Source organism: Symphalangus syndactylus, chromosome 16 (assembly GCF_028878055.3).
Source record: "Symphalangus syndactylus isolate Jambi chromosome 16, NHGRI_mSymSyn1-v2.1_pri, whole genome shotgun sequence".
Taxonomy (NCBI): domain Eukaryota; kingdom Metazoa; phylum Chordata; class Mammalia; order Primates; family Hylobatidae; genus Symphalangus; species Symphalangus syndactylus.
Window position 1 is genome coordinate 101,649,438 of NC_072438.2, and position 19,147 is coordinate 101,668,584.

The 19,147-nt window shown below is 54.5% G+C and overlaps 1 protein-coding gene across 3 annotated transcripts in view; it reads right to left on the reverse strand.

The window, feature by feature from the left end:
* Positions 1-4,467: 4,467 nt before the first annotated feature.
* PDCD6 (programmed cell death 6) overlaps positions 4,468-19,147 on the reverse strand; it is a 36,768-nt gene continuing 22,088 nt past the window's right edge. Inside the window, exons 3-6 of one of the 3 annotated variants that reach the window (XM_055246151.2) lie at positions 15,078-15,122; positions 12,273-12,425; positions 7,936-8,045; positions 4,468-5,022 (exon numbers count right to left, since the gene is read on the reverse strand). In XM_055246151.2, the coding sequence (XP_055102126.2) occupies positions 4,924-5,022; positions 7,936-8,045; positions 12,273-12,425; positions 15,078-15,122 (407 nt within the window). In that variant the 3' untranslated portion in view covers positions 4,468-4,923. Of the gene's footprint in view, positions 5,023-7,935; positions 8,046-12,266; positions 12,426-15,077; positions 15,123-19,147 lie in introns of all 3 variants that reach the window. The other 2 variants (XM_055246155.2, XM_055246154.2) reach the window with 2 other exon arrangements.

Below are 19,147 nucleotides of genomic sequence, written 5' to 3' on the forward strand. Positions count from 1 at the left end.
AAACAGGCCCAAGTTGGCTTCCCAGAAGTGTGGGGGCAAAGCTGCTCTTCATGGGCCTCCAGGAGTGGTGATCGTGACTGCCCCCTCCTGTCCTCTCTTGGCCACACCTTTGCCTCCCACAGGCAGGCCAGGCCAGGAGCCCCCAGGGCCCTGACCTCAGAGGCAGCAGGGGTGTGCTGACCCCTCGGGGCCAGGCCAGGACCCGGCACAGGCGCCTGCGGCTCTCTGGCTCTCTGATGGTGGCGTGGTTTCCTGGGTTCCCCATGACAGCTGTGGCTCCCAGGGAGCCGCTTGGGCAGCCCTGGTCATGCCTGGCTTCCCTCTCCCACACCAGTTCCTCCTGGAGGACAGAGAAGGACCTGGGGAATTCTGTCTTTTGTTAAAAACCACCAGGGAGGCCGGGCGCGGTGGCTCACGCTTGTAATCCCAGCACTTTGGGAGGCCGAGGCGGGCGGATCACGAGGTCAGATCGAGACCACAGTGAAACCCCGTCTCTACTAAAAATACAAAAAAATTAGCCGGACGGGGTGGCGGGTGCCTGTAGTCCCAGCTACTCGGGAGGCTGAGGCAGGAGAATGGCGTGAACCCGGGAGGCGGAGCTTGCAGTGAGCTGAGATTGCGCCACTGCACTCCAGCCTGGGCGACAGAGCGAGACTCCGTCTCAGAAAAAAAAAAAAACAAAAAAAACAAACAAAAAAAAACACCACCAGGGAGCTCCCTGCTGGGCACAGTCACGGTGGTGCCCGTCAGAGCTCCTGCTTCCAGGGTGCATTCCATTATTCCAAGTTCACTGTGCTGCAGTCAGCTCTCTGCCTGCCGCAGGGTGAGGGGGGAAGGTGGAGGGTGACGGGGGGAGGTGGAGGGTTGGTGGGGGGAGGTGGACAGTGAGGGGCAAGTGCAAGGTGAGAGGGGAGTTGCAGGGTTGTGGGGGGGAGATGCAGGGTGGCTGTGGGGGGAGGTGCAGGGTTGTGGGGGAAAGTGTAGGGTTGTGGGGGGAGATGCAGGGTAGGGAGGGTGGGGAGGCACAGGCCAGCGGCCCCAGGTGAGGGTGGACGGGGTGCACCTGCGCCTCCACATCTGCACTGATGACTGAGGACCCAGAGCGGGGGGAGGGAGGGGCCCCCAGAGATGGCTGTGCCCCCACGTCCTGCTGTCCTGGGGAGAGCGGGGGGAGGGGGAGAGGCCCCCAGAGATGGCTGTGCCCCCAAGTCCTGCTGTCCTGGGGAGAGCGGGGGGAGGGAGGGGCCCCCAGAGATGGCTGTGCCCCCACATCCTGCTGTCTTGGGTCTTCGGACCAGGGGTCAAGTGATGCTGAGGGTCCCAGGTGGGTGGTCGTGGCTGCTGGCCTGGCCTGGCCTCCCCGACCCAGCCTCACCACACTGGGCCTGCGCCAGGCACCTGGTCAGCTGTCCACCCCCTCCACCCCCAAACCCAAGCTCTGAAGGGTCACAGGGCACAGCCTGCCTGACAAGGGAGAGCTGAAAGGGCGAAGGCCCATCTCTGTGGTCTTCTCTCTGCGGCTATAAATCCCATGGCTGTGTCTGGCAGGTCCTCCCGGTCAGTCAGCAGCTCCCAAGAGCTCCGTGGTGCAGCTGCACTGCCCCCACGTGGCCCAGGCTGTGTGCAGCTGCCTGGCCCTTGGCGCCTCACAGAGTGCAGTGAGGTTTGGCTCAGGGGCTTCCCTCACCCAGGAAGGCATGGGCGGCCTCCCTGTAGGCGCCTCAGGATGGGGTCTGTGCTGGCAGTGTGGCTGGGCAGGGTGCACGGCAGCCCTGCTTCCCTGTGGGTTGGCACCCCCTCCACAGAGAATCCTCCACAACTCGTGAGCTCACTGCCCTCCAGGGACTCCCAGTTTTGTATCAGTGACTCCCACCAGGAGAGCAGGGGAGTCCCCCCTCCACACCTCCAGCTGCAAGAGGCTCCCCACTGCCTCCCCTTGACTCCTGGTGGCTGGGAGCTCCCTGGGACATGTCCCTCCCAACAGCCACAGCCCACCAGCCCGACAGGCTCTCTGCATCCAGGGGTTCCTTTGCCAGCAGGCCGGTCTGACACGCGTTTGTCCAGTGCGCTACCCCTGCTGGTCCTCCGAGCGTGTGGTGCAGTGGCCCCACCGCCCTCCTCACCTTCTGCTAAAGAACTTCTGCTCTGGAATTTTCAGCAGCTTTTGTTCTCGTGAGTCTTCACGGTGGCCCCTCTCCAAGGCAGCCTCCCCGAGTCTGCCTGTGAACAGGAGCCCCCATGGCAGCCATGTGCAGAGTACCTGAGTGTACCTCACACCTGTGAATCTGCCACACACCTGAGCATACCACAGACCTGTGCATCTGTCCCACACACAAGTGAGGTGCTGAGAAACACATACTTTATCTCCATCAGAGGAACATCTCATTGCTGTGAAAAGGAAGGAAACTTCATCCATAATCTGATGTTTTCTCTGTGAAAGTCTGTCTCACCTGGCCTTCGCCTGCTTTCTAGGAGTATGGAGCTAACCGCACACACACACCATTCCTTCCCCGGCAGCTGATACACAGGATGAGCACATCGGCCTTGGCATCACCTGTTGGCCCGTATCATCCATGGAGGACAAACCTTGATCATGCGTCTGGGGGCAGGTATCTCACCAGGGCTGACAGCTCCTCCAGAGTAGCAGGCTTCCCTGACCCAGGTAGGAATCCAGAGGCCAGAGAAGCTGCAGGTGTGGGGTGAGGGTTGCCCACTGCACAGGAGACAGCACGGGCAAGGGCCTGGAGATGTGGCTGGGGGGCTGCAGGGTGGCCACAGCAGCTGCCCTCAACCCAAGCACGGAGACCTCACAGGCCTAAGGCTGAAGGAGGAGTGAGGGCAGCTCCCAGGGTGGGGTGGGTGCAGCTACTGGACACTGAGTCCAGGTGCCCATGAGGCGAGGGAGAAGTCGCTGGGTGCCTGGCCGTGGAGGCCTGGGTGAGGAAGGCCTCATGGAATTGGGAGCTTGGGGCCTGGACAAGGAAGTTGACCTCACGGAGTAAAGCTTGGGGTCATCTGCTGCAGAATCATGGGGGTGTCAGGGTCTAGGGAGGCACCCAGCGTGGATGGCTTGGGGATCCTCACAGACTGCCCTGGGATCCCCATGACTGAGGTCAGGAGGTCAGTCCCAGCCCCACACACCTTGGGTCTGACCCTGCCACACCCAGGCCTCATGTCCAGTGATGTTCTAATCCACTAACCACGGGCACCACAGATGGGAAACCCACGGTGCCAGGCCCCACCTGTGGCTAGCACAGGCCAACAGACCCCCAATTTCACCCACCAGAACCCAAATCTGAAATATGAATACCCCACCCACTTCTTCCACACAAGCTCTGGCTTCAGCAGGTTCTAGGGGAGGCCACGTGCCAGCGCGAGGGGTGGGGGTTGCAAGAGGATGTGGTGAGCGAGGCTGCAGGTGCTGCCAGGGGACACACACACCAGCCAGGACCGCAGGACAGACCCACATGGCCACAGGCCGCACAGACGGCTGTGGGCAAGGACCCCCCGCAGCCTGGCAGGTGGTGCGACCAGCGGAGTACCCAACTAGGAGCAGATGAGGACAGCACAGTGCAGGCCCCACGCCAACCCAGGGGCCACACGGGGCCTGGGCACCTGAGAAGGGGCCAGCACAGATCGGCGGTGTAGCCAGAGGGAGCAGCCAGACCCCCAAGCCCACATCCCTCCCCCTCCCAGCCCCAGGGAGCCTGGAGTGCCTGCTCCAGAGGGATAAGTATCCAGAGGGCCCCGGGCCAAGTGCAGGTGGGCAGTGGGGGGGGTCATCTGGAGCACAGATGCAGCCCCAGCCCCCACCCCCCACAGCACACCTGCCCAGCTTAAGAGACTGGGGGCTTTTTCCAGGAAACCCTCACCCCTCAACACACCGAGCAGGGGTTTGAACAGGTCGAAGATCCCAAGAGACCAAAACGAACAGAGAAAAGTTGTGCACGACTGTGTGGAAGGAGCAGGCGTTCTGAGACCAGAGGCTGCAGCCCCAAAACCAGACGCATCACCGTGGAAGGGAAGCTCCGGAGAATGAGGCTGGGGCTCGGGAGTGTCGACCCAGGAGAGCCCGGCACTGCACAGCGAGGCAGGGAGGCGGACCGGGCAACCGAGGCGAGCAGAATGCGCTGGGTGGCCACATGCTGCAGGCCACGTGCAGAGACGGCAGGGCACAGCGTGGCTAAATCATTAATGATGGAAATGCACAACCTGCTATACCAAATTGGATTCCTTCATCCAAACGGAGCAGTTTTATGAAATTTAACCTCCTGAAGAGGGTGAGACAGCCCCTCTGGATTTTCACAAGCAGAGCTGTGCACACTGGGCTGGACAATGTTCCAGAAGGTGCCCAGGACCCTGGGAGGTCCCAGGCGAGCCAGTGCATCTGACACAGTGACTGTCTGAGGACCAGGGCATGGGGCCTGGTTCCTGGACCTATTTGATTTGAAAAGCTGAAGGCAGACCACACGTCTAACATTCCCTTTATTGCTTACGTCACATATTCCAATGAATACAATAAACTTTTTAAAAAAGTAAGGCACATGAAAAGCCTTTTGTGTAAGTTCCACATTATTTTAAAATTCCTATTGGCTAATAAAAGCATTTCCACTATAGAATCAGAGACATCTAGAAACGCACATGATAGATTTTTTTGCAAGCAGAATGCCTGAAACATTACATTTACCTCATGGCACAATGAGACAGTCACCAAATCCAATGTCTGCATTAGAACGATACAGCTACTGTTACAGTTGCAAAACCATTAATCAGCTTATCCACATATGTACAGCTGGGTCCCCACGTGGCAAAATCTAAAGGAAGAGCAGCATCTAACTGCACCTGTGCTCCATTCCCTCACAGACAGGAACTTTGGCATTTTGGCTCTTTCCATGTCGTGCTGCTCTCCACGAGAGGCCAGGGTCATACGATACTGAAGACCATGGACAGGTACTGTTCGTACGACACCTGAATCCAGCCGTCCTGATCCGTGTCATAACGTCTGAATATATCCGTCAACCTCTGGGGAGAAAACAGGCGTTTAAATCTCGATAGTAAACGGAAGGAGCAAGGTGCACTGGGACAAAGGCACGCAGGGACCCAATTTCAGAAGCACACGTCACCTCCTGATGGATCCCAGCACAGGGAGGCACAGGTGGGGCTGGAGCTGTTCACACGGACAGTGGGAGTGCGAAGAACACAGGGCTGCAGGGCTGGCTCCGCTACGTCCAGCCCTGACTGAGCCCCTGACCCCAGGCCCTGGTCTCCTGGGGGCCTGGGCCCTTCCTTCTCCCCCTGCAGACCGTCCCGTGGAAGCCCTCCACGCTCCGGTGGCTCGCCTCTGCTGCGGGGACCACCTGGGCCATGTGGAGCTCAGGACACAGCAGGGGGATGCCCAGCCAGATGGGCTTGTGACATCACGGGGGCTTCAGGTTCCTCCAGCCCAGCCCACCCCTCCCTCCAACAGCCGAGGGTCCAGGCCAGGTCAGTGGCAGAGACAGGGTGACCACCTACACTCTCGTAACAGGGATGGTTAAGTGACACTTCTAGATGATGGACTTGGGGCAACCATAAAATACCCTGAAGATTCAGGCCAGCCTGGTGACTCTCGCCTGTGATCCCAGCACTTTGGGAGTCCAAGGCGTGAGGATCGCTTGAGCCTGAGGGTGGAGGCTGCAGTGAGCCGTGTTTGCACCACCACACTCCGGCCTGGGTGATAGAGCAAGGGTCTCTCTCAAAAAAGAAGAAGAAGAAAATGTGACAAGGGAAGACACAGCAGTCCTCGCATATCAAGACCTGCAGGAACGTGGACAGGGTGTGGTGACTCTCGCCTGGGATCCCAGCTACTCAGGAGGCCAAAGCAGAAGGATCGCTTGAGCCTCGGGGTCGAGGCTGCAGTGAGCTGTTTACACCACCACATTCCAGCTGGGGTGACAGAGCGAGACTCCATCTCAAAGAAAAAAAAAAACAACCCTGGAGGAACGCCACAGCCACCACCAGGCTCCTTGACTTGGTAGAGGCTACGGCCTCACCAAACTCCGAAGCACCGCAATGGATAATGCTGGCTTAGAGAGTAATGGTAATTTTTCTTTCTTTCTATTTTGGATACTTTGTGTTTTTCTAGGGTTTCTAAAAGTGTTCATGTTATTTGTTAGAAAATAATTTTCAAAAAGCCTTTATCCCTTCGGAAAAAGCAGATATATAAAAACGTTTGTGAGGGAATTTTAACTTGTGGCCTGCAGCTTTCTTTTCTTTCCCATTCCCCATCTGCCTAGTGCTCAGGGTCACTCTCCAAGGGTGGGGACAGCCTGGGAATTGGCTGTCAGGCCCTCCCCACATGGTCTGGAGCAGGGCCTTGAGGAGGCAGCATCTCCCAGGAGGAGCTACGCTTGCTGTGTTACTCCAGCTACCGAAAGCTCACACAAGATCAACGTTAACTTACAGAACACAATCTCAAAGGAAGATCTGAATCCTATGGCAATTCAGACGCAGTACAAAACGAGATTTTACACTGCATCTTTTTCGCTTTTTTGTTGTTTTTTTTTTTTGAGACAGGGTCTGGCTCTGTCACCCAGGCTGGAGTGCAGTGGTGTGATCTCGGCTCACTGCAACCTCCACCTCCTGGGCTCAAGTGATTCTCCTGCCTCAGCCTCCTGAGAAGCTGGGACTACAGGCATGCGACACCAGGCCCAGCCTACGCCTTTTTGAAAGTGTTCAGAGAACATTGTAAAAATGTCATCCAACCTGGCAGGAACCCCGAGAGGCAGGGGCAGGAAAGGTTCCCCAGCCATAGAGTTTTGAAGCTTCCATGTTCACAGACCTGGTTCTCCAACAAATCCCTGAAGAACAGGGACTGATGCACCCATGCCAAATGGGAGGAAACTCACTTTTACAGATCTAGCATCTTAATTATTATACAGAATAAACAATTTGGGAACGTTTTCCAAATTTCCACATTATTTCTAAAAACCCCTTGCTGTTCCTCTCTCTCACTGAATTCCAAGGCCAACAAGACAGGACCTCGAGGAATCTGGGTAGAGACCTGGATCACCACCTGCAAACAGCAGCCGGGGTCTGTGTGGAGCTCCCAGGCGGGTCCCGAGCCCTGCTCTCCATCGCCCGCGGGTCTCAGAGAGCCCAGCAGGACAGACACCACCAAAGAGCTTGCCTTGCAGGCCAGGGTGCATCACGAGCTCCTGCAGACACTGGCTTGCACAGGAAGAGCTGAGAGACCCCACCGAGGGCAGCCTGAGTGCCCACGGGCTCCACAGCTGACCTCACACACAGACGGCAAGACACAGTGATGACACAACAGAAAACATGCCCATTTTCTCAGAATAGAAGTTTTTGTAAAAATACACCATAGTTGGCCAGGCATGGTGGCTCATGTCTGTAATCCCAGCACTTTGGGAGGCTAAGGCGGGCAGATTACTTGAGGTCAGGAGTTTGAGATCTGCCTGGCCAACATGCCAAAATTCCGTCTTTACTAAAAATACAAAAATTAGCTGGGTGTCACCTGTAATCCCAGCTACTGGGGAGGATGAGGCAGGAGAATCGCTTGAACCTGGGAGGCAGAGGTTGGAGTGAGCCAGGATCGTGCCCCTGCACTCCAGCCTGGGTGACAGAGCGAGACTCCGTCTCAACAACAACAACAAAAAACCCACAACACCAGAACATACGTGTGAATAATCCACCGGATACTGAAAAACCGTGTCTTGCAGATGGGCTGCTCTGTGCCACTTCCAAGGGGAGGAAAACATGTTTGTCCACACTTCCACCAACCAGCTACTTCTCCAAAGATGACACTCACTTTTATAAGCTCCAAAAACTAACTCTACATACGCCCGACTCCTTAGATTGAAGGTCAGGTGCATCAAGCTGGCAAGCAAACCCCTCCCACCACCACAACAAACCCACGTGAAGCCACTCCGTCACCTGCAGGACGATGCAGCCCTGGATGAAGTCATCGAAGGCGATCTGCCCCCGTCCCTGCCTGTCGAACTTTCGAATGAGGATGTCGTGGAACTGGTCAGAGAGCCGGTAGCCTTGAAGGGGGAAAGTCGGAGTCAGAGAGGGCTGGGAGAGTCAGGAGGTACGTGCCAACGCCCACCCCTCCCGCCAAGGCCCACAGCCTCTAACACATACGATGCAAGGCTGTGTGGGAACGGAAGTGCAAATTCCCTCAAAGGCACTCAGAACTGAGACACTTCCCGAATACATCGTTCTGTAATGAGCTGACATCTCCAGTGCATGGAGTGACTCCTTGAGACCATGACCCCGGAAGGAGGAGTGAGTGGGACGCTGCCATTAGTCACTCCTGTGAATTAGGACTACTCACCTCCAGGAAGCACTCACCAAACATCACCCCACAGGGCGGCCACGCTCAGTTTCGTGAACCCAGTGGAGTTACTTTCAAAGTCCTTATTGATTTTATTATGTTTATTAGCCTAGATAAGAAAATTCTGAATGATTCGCTGCCCTGGGTTGTCCATCACCAGATAATGCTTTGAAAACTAAAATTTCACAGAAGGCTTCCAGTTATACAAAGTGTCAATGTCAGGAAATGGGAGTGGCTGGGGGATGTACCCCCACCTACCATGAGGGACTGAGGGCACACAGTGGCAGGGCGACCTCGCAAAGGTCCAAGTCACTGCAGGGCCACCAAGGGCTAGGATTCTGTTTCCAGTTCACCAAGGCTGTCCTGAAAAAGGCCTCCCACAGGGAGAGGGCTCTGAAGACGTGTGGATGCAGCAGGTGTGTTCGGGGACCCCGGAGGGCACACCCCGCCTGCCGCCTTCCCTTCCCTCCCTTGAAATCCCGCTGCCTTCGTGACTGTGGCATATCCTTACTGACTCAGGAGGCAAGATCCAGATGCTGACATATTTCTACTGGTTTTCAGTCCTGCTGGAATCTCTGCAGGGACGTGTGCACCTACTGTCTGAATCTCACAGTTAATCACCTACACAAACAGCCATTTTACGGATCAAGAGTCAAGCACACAAACATGAACACAGTGCCTTCCAGAGTAGTCAGGGCATTCTGTCATTTAAGTTCAGGGGTCCCTGAATGTGCAACAGCAGAGTTGCCTCAGACCCTCCTTCCCTGCAAGCTGAGAAGACAGGACCTCCCATTACATTCAGAAAGAGATGACAGAGTTGTGAACGGCTGCCACTTTTTCTGGTCCCTACTACTCCCACCTCCTCACTCCCTGCACCGGGGCTGAGCCCAGCCTGCTGAGAACAGAGCCTGGGACACGGCCACAGGGACATTGCCTGTCTGAGAGTGCACAGGGGACGGCGGCCATCACTGGTGTACACGAGGACGGCGGCCATCACTGGTGTACACGAGGACGGCGGCCATCACTGGTGTACACGAGGACGGCGGCCATCACTGGTGTACACGGGGGACGGCGGCCATCACTGGTGTACACGGGGGACGGCGGCCATCACTGGTGTACAGGGCGATGGCGGCCATCACTGGTGTACAGGGGGACGGCGGCCATCACTGGTGTACATGGGGACGGCGGCCATCACTGGTGTACATGGGGGACAGAGGTCATTACTGGTCTCCTGCCAAGGCTGAGGAAGGACAGAGGAGATGCTGACAGAGGCACAGGAACTCCAGTCTGCACAGACAACAGGAGCAACCCCACTGCCTCTGGAATTGACTTCCAGTTTCCTTGGTCATCAGTAATAGTGAAGGGAAAACAAAGGCAAAGTCAGACAGTAAAATGAGGGATGAACAAACGAACTACAAAAAGAATGTTTATCCGAGAAGGCAAAACCCAACAGCAACTGTTTGAGTTTCTGTTCATGAAAGTCAGTCCACGTGAGGCCACCAGCGTCCTCGGGCCCACCCCCGACACACCCCTTCCTTGCCAAGGTCTTTCTCCTCTTTCGGACTCTCTGAAATGCTGTGAATGCGCCAAGCAAAGCCGTGACCTCCTCAGAAATCATCTCTTCACCTCCGAGGACAAACAAGCTGCCCTCCTCAACAGGCTGAGGCTCCCTGGGGCTCCCCTAGCTCTTGGGGGCCTGGTACAGTGGCAGAGGACCACGGCGGAGGAACTGTTCTCCGCCCGACAGCCTTTGTCAGACACGCACTGCCCACCGGAGGGGAGAATCTCACTGGCTGTTTACGGCAACCTAAACCGCACGTGCTGAGTCAGCTGGCCCGGTGCTGGGTGATGAGTGCTGGAATGTGAGGACGCCTTCTTCACCTTTTCACTTCAGGTCTCTGAGTGTGGCACACAGTTGATGTTAACAATAAAGGCTTAAAAAAAAGAATGGGTGGATTATGAAATCCACCACGTGGCCCCATCAGAGACATCTGGGAAGAAATCTCGCAGGCTCCACCACCCTGGTGATTCCCTCGTGCCGGCCACTGAGCCCAAGTGCAGCCTCCCTGCTTCATCTGAGAGCAGAACACTTGTTCATAGGGGCCAAGACAAAAGAAGAATTTTTGCTTCTGAGGCCGACTTCCTAACAGTTACTATGGGAAATCTCTCAAAGTAATCAAAATACAAAAAGGATGACAATGCCCCTTTCCATGGAAGACATGGGAGGTGGCCCTGGAGAGTAACAACCAAACGCAGGAGGAAACTCGTTAGGGTAACCAGAGAAAACGCTGCAATGGGACCTACTGCACGCCAGGAAAAGCCTGGAGGTCGGGAAGGGTTCTGCTGCTGCATAACACAAGCAGGCCTGCCCACTCCGGGGCACGAGGAAGGCTGCGTGACCGGCCGTGCCTCCCGCCATAGCTAAGCACAGTTTTCTGGGAAGTCTTTGGCCAGACCAGGACGAAGAGGGCCTCAGAGACCAGGGAGCGCTGTCCGCAGCAACTTTCGCTGCGCATTCTGAGGACCGATGGTCACCGCCACAGGCAAAGGAGCTCCAGGGCCTGACAAGGTTAGGAAAAGAAGATGTCCATGACACCAGAGGTCGCTTGTCTAAAAATAACTTCAGGCTGGTCCTGAAGTCCATGTGGCCCTGGCCGCACTCGGCAGCACTGGCCTCCCTGGCCCCCAGGACCGCTCTCTGTGGAGGGTGGCATCCTTCCCTCCCAGCCCTTCCGTACCTGCCCCAGGGAAGAGGAGCCGGCCAGGGTTCCCTCCAGTTTCCCCACCCAAGGGCACAGCAAGGTCAGCTGCATTCCAAGTGCCAGTTCAGAGCCATCCAGCCCAAATCCTGGCTCGCAGCTGGTCAGCTCAGAACTGCTTCTTGAGGAGACCCAGTGTCCACAGCCGGCTCTGTGGACAAGCTTGTAAGGTGATAAAGAAAAGAGAAAGAAAGGCAGCCATAAAGTGCATGCTGGAAGGAAACACGAGGAGAGGCGACGTGCTTAGATAAGTGAGACTCCAGGTGTCTCGGAGGTACTCAGGTAGAATCGAATTTTCCTCACTGTTTCTAAGGAGCCTTTTAAGTAAATCACGGAAGCGGCTTCATAACGGGCCAGATGAGATCCGCCTAGATTAGAATCTCGGTGCAGCCACCAAGAGCCTCAGGCTGGCCCCAAACATGCCCGCTGTTCCTCTGTAAATAAAACCCGCTTCCTCTCAGACCTGAGACCAGCACGGGAAGCCCCGTGGACAGGCCCTATGGACACGCTCTGGACAGGTACTGTGAACACTCCTAGACCCAAGGCACACCGTCACACGTGTGTGTGCACACGTGTCGAGCACACACATGCACAGAGTACGCACATGCGGAACACACTTGAGAATGAGCACGTGCTCCGCCTCTGATGCTGTTCTGAGGTGCACGGCACACGTGTGCGCACACACGCCGAGCACACACACGCCAAGCACACCTGAGAATGGGCGCGTGTTCTGCCTAATGCCCCTTCTGAGGCGCACGGTTTGGACCTGGTGACTGACAGCTGTTTCTCAGGTGACTGTCGCCTTTTCAACACGCTTTGATCTATCATGAAATATAAGTTGCCCTGCCCCACGGTATTTTCACAGATCCACTTTTAAATGATTTCAAAAGCCACATTCTCAGTTTTGCTCGCAACATCTTTCCACTTCACAAAAGACGAACGGCTTGCATAGCCCTTATCTCATTTTGGATAAAAAACTGCATAAACGCATCCATGTCAAGGATCACCTTCCGACACGGGTAATATCAAGTATGAACCTGCACGATGTCAACAAAAACTGTACATAGCCTGGTTAGACAATCAGTTACGTTCAACAAGGTTTAAAAAACCTCAGCGGCTCCAAGGTTCCAAAATGAAACACGCTACACAAGCCAGAGTGAGTGAGTTACCAAAACCTGAGAGGGCCTGCTTCAGCTCGTTCTTATCAATCATCCCAGAGTTGTCCCGGTCGTACGTGCGGAAGACGTTCTGCCAATCCGTGATGTACTTCCACACACCCATGAACTCGCTGAAGTTCACGCCGGCCTTGTTCTCACGGTCAAACATGGCTGAGACAGAGAGGAACAAAGAGTCAAGCAGCAAAAGATCAGTCGCAGCAAACTCACTTGAGGCTTCCCACCAGACCTCAGCCCTCAGAGCCTGGCGGGGCCCCACTGCTGACCACTAACCAGGGGCTGGGCAGTGCATGCCTGTCTGTGAATGGGGTGAAATCCCTCAAAGTCTTGTCACCTTTGCCCTGGGTGGGGGTGTGGGGGATTGTCCCCCAGCCTTGGCCCCCTAAGTCCCATGAGAAGGTGCACTTGCAGCTGTGAGGCAGGCCGTGCAATGGGATGTGTGAGGAAATCCAGCCGCAGCCACAACAGAAAGAAGAGCAGAGCTTCACACTCAGCTTCCGAGGCACGGGGAAGGTAAGTGGCCCCAGCTCCCCTGGCTCCTGGGTCTCGGCCTAGAACACAAATCTAATTCCCAGAGCTGACCCTCTGACTCTCCAGGGCCCACAGCACTGGTGGAGGCTAGGAACAGCCCTGTCAGGAAAACCTGCTTTAATTAGAAACAGACCCTCGCCTATGTCCTACTTGCTTTCAGTCTAACTCCAGGTCCAAATACAAAAGAATCTATAACTACCTTTATGTGTAGTTGCAGTATGGCTAAAAAACAGAGAAAAATTCAGTGTGAATTACTGCTGCAGAGAAAACGATAAACCACGTGGTCTCTTTTCAAGAACAGAGGTTAATATAGGACTGCAATAAGACTACTCCTGGTTTGATCAGAAATGTTACAATTAAATGAAAATCCACAGGATGAAAAATCATGTGAGAAACAGCATCGATGTTTCTTCCCAACAGTCCACAACCCTGCGTGCAACCAGGAGCTGTTTTTCACATGACCATTCCACGATGTGCACCGTTCCACGATGTGCACTGTTCCATGACGTGCACCATTTCATGACGCGTGCAGTGTGTGGACCAGGGGCTGTTTTTCACACGACCGTTCCACGATGTGCACTGTTCCATGACGTGCACCATTCCATGACGCGTGCAGTGTGTGGACCAGGGGCTGTTTTTTACACGACCGTTCCACGATGTGCACCGTTCCACGACGTGCACCATTCCATGACGTGCACCATTCCATGACGCGTGCAGTGTGTGGACCAGGGGCTGTTTTTCACATGACCATTCCACGCTGTGTGCAGTGTGTGTGCACAATGCTGGTGCGTGCAGGACCCACTGCGCACCACACAACAGCAGGGAAGGACGCTGGGTGAGCTGCACCCCAGGGTAAGGGCTCCGCAGAGGAGTGGCTCCCAGGCCATTCCTCTCCGGTGGGGAGGTAGCTCCCCATGTATCAACACCTTTTCTAGCACTATAGGCTGAGCCCTGCCACTACTACACTTCCAAGTTTTCTCTCCCTCCATCAGTGTGACGTGGTGACATATGCAGGACCAGCAGGGCGCAATCATCTGGAAAAGCCCCCAGCTACACCCGCACTAGGACGCAGACACCTCACCACACACGGGCTCTGCAAGGAATTCAGGGAATCCTCACAAGACTAAAACACGTGCATGGACGGGAGGTGAGGGAATGAGCCCCAGGCTGCTCTGGGAAACCTCGAGACACAATGCTGTGATCCCTGTGAGGCAGAACTGAACCTGGGATTCCATATTAAAGACGCCTGAAGGGGGCCACACCTCCCAGCAAAGGGAACCTTCCAGAAATCAAGTGGGGTGGGGATGGAAACACGACTCTCCTGAACACCTGCCTGCACCTGGAGCTGCAGCTCACACCCAGCTACGGGGGATGGAGACACAGCACGACTCTCCCGAACACCTGCCTGCACCTGGAGCTGCAGCTCACACCCGGCTATGGGGGAGGGAGACACAGCACGACTCTCCTGAACACCTGCCTGCGCCTGGAGCTGCAGCTCACACCCCAGCTACCGTCTGGGCATGGGGGTGCACGCCTGCAATCCCCACTCTTTAGGCTGAGGCAGGAGGATTGCGTGAGCCCAGGAATTCCAGACCAGGCCTGGGCAACACAGGGACACCCTGTCTCTTAAAAGAAACAAACAAAAACCCGGCTACCTATACAGCTGGGGAGACCCTGGACCCAAAGAAATGATGCAGACCCTCACATTAAGGCTACACATGAACCCACAAAACAAACAAAAATTACAGAAACATCAAGGAAGTTGGTCACTCTGTGTGGGCTTGAGCAGGAAAAATAACTGGCCGTAGACCACCCTCCCAAGGACTCCAACGCACTGTCAAGGGGCTCCACGTCACAAATGCCTAGCGCTTTTCAAAGACATGTTCTTAAAACCGAAGACTATCACATGAAATATTTGAATAAAGGATGGAATCACAAAAATAAGCAATGTGTATCAAAAACACCCAGATAAGATGTGAAAGTAACCAATAATTTAGAAATTTTAAATAGATGTCATCGTTAGAATTAGAAACTGAAAGGACAGGTTACACAGTACATTAAAAATAAACAGAATAAAGAATAGAGCAAACATACACAGAGAGACGTGAAAAGGTACAGAGACGGCGGGAAAGGGACGAAAGGGCCCACGCTCATCTAAGTGGAATTCCAGAAGGGAGCAAAGTGATATGGACCCACAGACAAAGGAAACACAAGCGGGTACCCAAGCGGGTCGGATACAAAGCAGCCCAGGCTGGTCTGTCTGCCGATACTTACATATGATCGACCTGACAGTCACTGGATTAAAGGGAGTCCACGTGCCTGAAAACAAACAACAACAGGAGTTAAAGTAAAAGGAAAATCTTTCTGGGACACTGAGTTTCTGATCTATACCTGGAGGCCCCAGGAAAAGCAGTGGGGGCTCTAAGGTAGTGGTTTTCTGGACACTCCAGGTGACGTGTCGGCTGCCACGACTCCTGGGAGGGGGCCAAAGCACTGCCTGGTGGGGTCACACCCTGCTGTATGTGGGAGTCCTTCGTGGCCTCCCAGACCTCCAAGGCCGTCCACAGTCATTGCGGCTGGACACGCACTCTTATTTAACAGATAACCAAGAAATGGTTCTGTATCATTTTACACACGGAATTTTTCAAGGATGCAGCCACCAGCTAAGTTGAGAAGTTCACACTTAGTTCTGTTAGAGAACTTCACAAATTCCCATTTCAGAAAATCCATCATCAAGGCTACCACTGCCTGCAGACACCTGAGTGTAGCTCAGTCGCTGTGGCATTCACACTAATTCTACTGAAAGGTGCAAGTCCCAGACCCCTTCCTTCCGTTCTCCCTCAGTAATCATCCTAAGCATGGTGAAGACATCCATCACACCACACTTCAAAAATTCCCAACAAATTACAGTCTGGGCTTTATGTGATTTTCCTTGAAACGGAACAGGAAAGCTGTACTATCTTCAGACTCATTGTTGAATCTGATACCCTTGAGTGCTCACAACCATTTATCAACTATGAGGATGAAGACTCACTGATAACCTTCACACACAAGAACCTATCTTCAGAGTGATTTGTACCTTCAGTAATTTCCATACTCACTAAAAATGAACTAAAAAAATATTTTTAACGTCAGGAGAGACCAGTGGCTCTCCTCATACCCCATCTGTATTAGACACACAGTTTTTTTTTTTTTTTTAATACACAAAAATGCCACAGTCCTGGGCAGCACACAGAGACAGCCCCCCGATCTCAGAGAACAACGTCAGGCTCCCGGTGGAGCACGGGCGGTGGGGTCTGCTGGCACGGTCCCTTAGGCCTCTACGTGCCATCACTCTGGGCTCATGGGGCTCCTCCTAGTGCCATGCCCACTCTCACCTGAAGTGCGTCCCCTCCTAAGACACACACACCCTCCCTCCAGCTCCTTCCTTTCCTTCTTCAGGGAGCCTTCCACGGGGGTACCACGTTCTCCCAGCCCAGAAGTTAAATCCATTTGCTCTGCCTGAGCACCTCCCAACTTCCCCTTGGGAAGATCCCACCCTCCAGCAGTTATGCAGGGAAGCTGTGCTCTTCCCACAAAGGCAGGTGCACCTGAACCCACGGCGCATACACACAGCAGCAGTCGACGACCCGCCCTCCAGCAGTTATGTGGGGAAGCTGTGTTCTTCCCACAAAGACAGGTGCACCTGAACCCGTGGGCACACACAGCAGCAGTCGACGCGCATCTGTTAAGCTGAATAGAGTGATAATCTGCAGGAATACCTTTCTGTAGGCTTTACAGGTATCTGGAGGGAGAGTAGGCAGGCATATGTATACAGAGGTATTCAGCAAGGTCAGAATTACTGAAAACTAGTGTTACAAACGCAAAGACAGGCTACAGAGAACCCACAAGGCAAAGAAAGAGGACAACTCTAAACACCAAGGAGCATCCCTGCCTCACCCAATTCCATCTGGTCTCCCCCATTCTTCACCGCTGTGTGCAGCAACCTAGTATCTGCACACAAGGGTGACCTGCTCTGACCCAGTGCTGAGAAGAAGCCCCAGGAGCCAAAGCCCTTGGAAGCCTCCTGGGCAATCAATCCTGTCTTCACGCCATGAGCTTCTTCTCCTCTGTCTTCTGCATCCGTGGCCCTGGACTGACTGTGTGGAGCTGGATGAGACCTAAGTCCTCAAGTGAAGGCTGCACTGTAAGGTGTCCTGATGGTTAAGTGGAAGCTTCTCTGGGCCACCTCAGCAAATAACACGGCCAAACAAGTTTTAAACCAAAGCAACACAGGTTAAAACACAAGCAAGATGTTAATGCTGCAGCACAGGCACAGGGAAGCTCAGGTGCCGTCCGGACGGGTGCACGTGGAGTGTGCCGAGATGGTGCATTCCTGAGAGCTGGGGCCCAGGAGGAACCGGACGACCATACTGGGGTCTTCCGGAGTATTCTAAGGATTGCCTAGGAGAGCAGAGGTTGTCCCGGGATTAATCAAGGATCAGAGAGAGGCAGCCACCCCACTAGAAAGGGCCGCTGAGGGATGGACACTCCTGCTGTCTCCACTCGCCTTCCTTGCCAACCACAGCAGGGTCTGGCTTCTCCATAGAAACCAAGAGAACCATCACAAGGCCTAACGGCCGCAACAAGCTGAAACACCGTGGTGCACAGGCATTTCACGCCTCGGTTACATTAGGTGCTAGACATACCTGGGCAACCGCCTGAAAACCTAAGTAGATGTTGTGCTTGGCCCAAGGCCATGGAGTCACTTGTCACCAAATCCCAAGCCTTCCCCTGAAGCCCTGCCAAGGTGAGTTTCTGGTGAAAGCATGAAAGACTGCATGGGGGTCCCTGAGACCACCCTCCAACTTGAAAGGGTACAGAGTAAACCAGCCAAGGGAAAGGGCTGCTGGGGAAGCCAGGCACTTCCAGAGCCCCTCCCAGCGGAGTCACACAGGGTGTGCCGGATTCCTCCAGCAAGAAGCTGGGACAGCTAGTGCCGTGGTGTGGACCTGGGAGGCTCTCCTGAACCTGGGGGTCAGGGAAGTTCCAGCCATCCACAGGGAAAGCAAGTGTCTGCCATCCGTCACCTTGTTGGTCAACTACGCAGGCAGAGTAGTGCAACATGGCTCAAGTCTCTCTCATCAGTCAGAACACTGCAAGAGCTCAGTTCCCAGGAGCCAGCCAAGGGTGCCTCCTGGGAACGTGCAGGGTTTGAGCAATCCAGGCCCACTGAGTTAACTCCTTCCCACATAGGCAGATCAAATCTGCTCCATCACCAGGGGCAACAAATATCATCACCCACATCCCTGGGCCCATGTGAGAGAAGGACAGTGATGGGACTGGACATGTACTTCACAGGGCACCGTCCTGCTTCCGAGGTCTGATTTTTCTCAGTTCTCTTTAATGTGGGATCTCCAAGAAAGCCTCAACTGTATTTGATTAAAAAAAAAAAAAAGTACCGGCCGGGTGCAGTGGCTCACGCCTGTAATCCCAGCACTTTGGGAGACCAAGGCGGGTGGATCATGAGGTCAGGAGTTCGAGACTAGCCTGACCAACATGGTGAAACCTCGTCTCTACTAAAAACACAAAAATTCCTGTAATCCCAGCACTTTGGGAGGCCAAGGCAGGTGGATCACCAGGTCAGGAGATCGAGACCATCCTAGCTAACACGATGAAACCCTGTCTCTACTAAAAATACAAAAAAATTAGCCGGGCATGGCGGTGTGTGCCTGTAGTCCCAGCTACTCAGGGAGCTGAGGCAGGAGAATGGCGTGAACCCAGGACGCAGAGCTTGCAGTGAGCCGAGATCGCGCCACTGCACTCCAGCCTGGGCAACAGAGTGAGACTCCGTCTTACAGAAAGAAAAAAAAAAGCCTTCAAAAGAACATAAGAATTATTTCTTAAAGTCAGCTTTAAAAACGCCCCTTAAAAATACAACAATGTTATATTAAGGCAAACCTACTTCAGAAGCACAGAGACCTTGAAAAAAGTTAATTTCTTGTAATTCCAAGATGTTCTGGGAACGAGAAATAAGCACAGAAAATGGGCCAGGAGGATAATGGATGAAACTGATGGGCTGATCACGGTTCCAGGATGGTCTCACCATGGAGGTGACGGGGTGAGCACTGCAGTGCAGGACTGGGGGTGCCACAGGAACGGGTGCCCCAGGTAGGGCGTTGTCCAGGAAGGATGAGAAACCTGAGAACAGCTGGGGGGGAGCAGCTTGGGGGGAGCAGCTGGGTGGGAGCAGCTGGGGGGAACAGCTGGAGAGAGCAGCTGGGTGAGAACAGCTGGGTGGGAGCAGCTGAGTGGGAGCAGCTGGGGGGAACAGCTGGATAGAGCAGCTGGGTGAGAACAGCTAG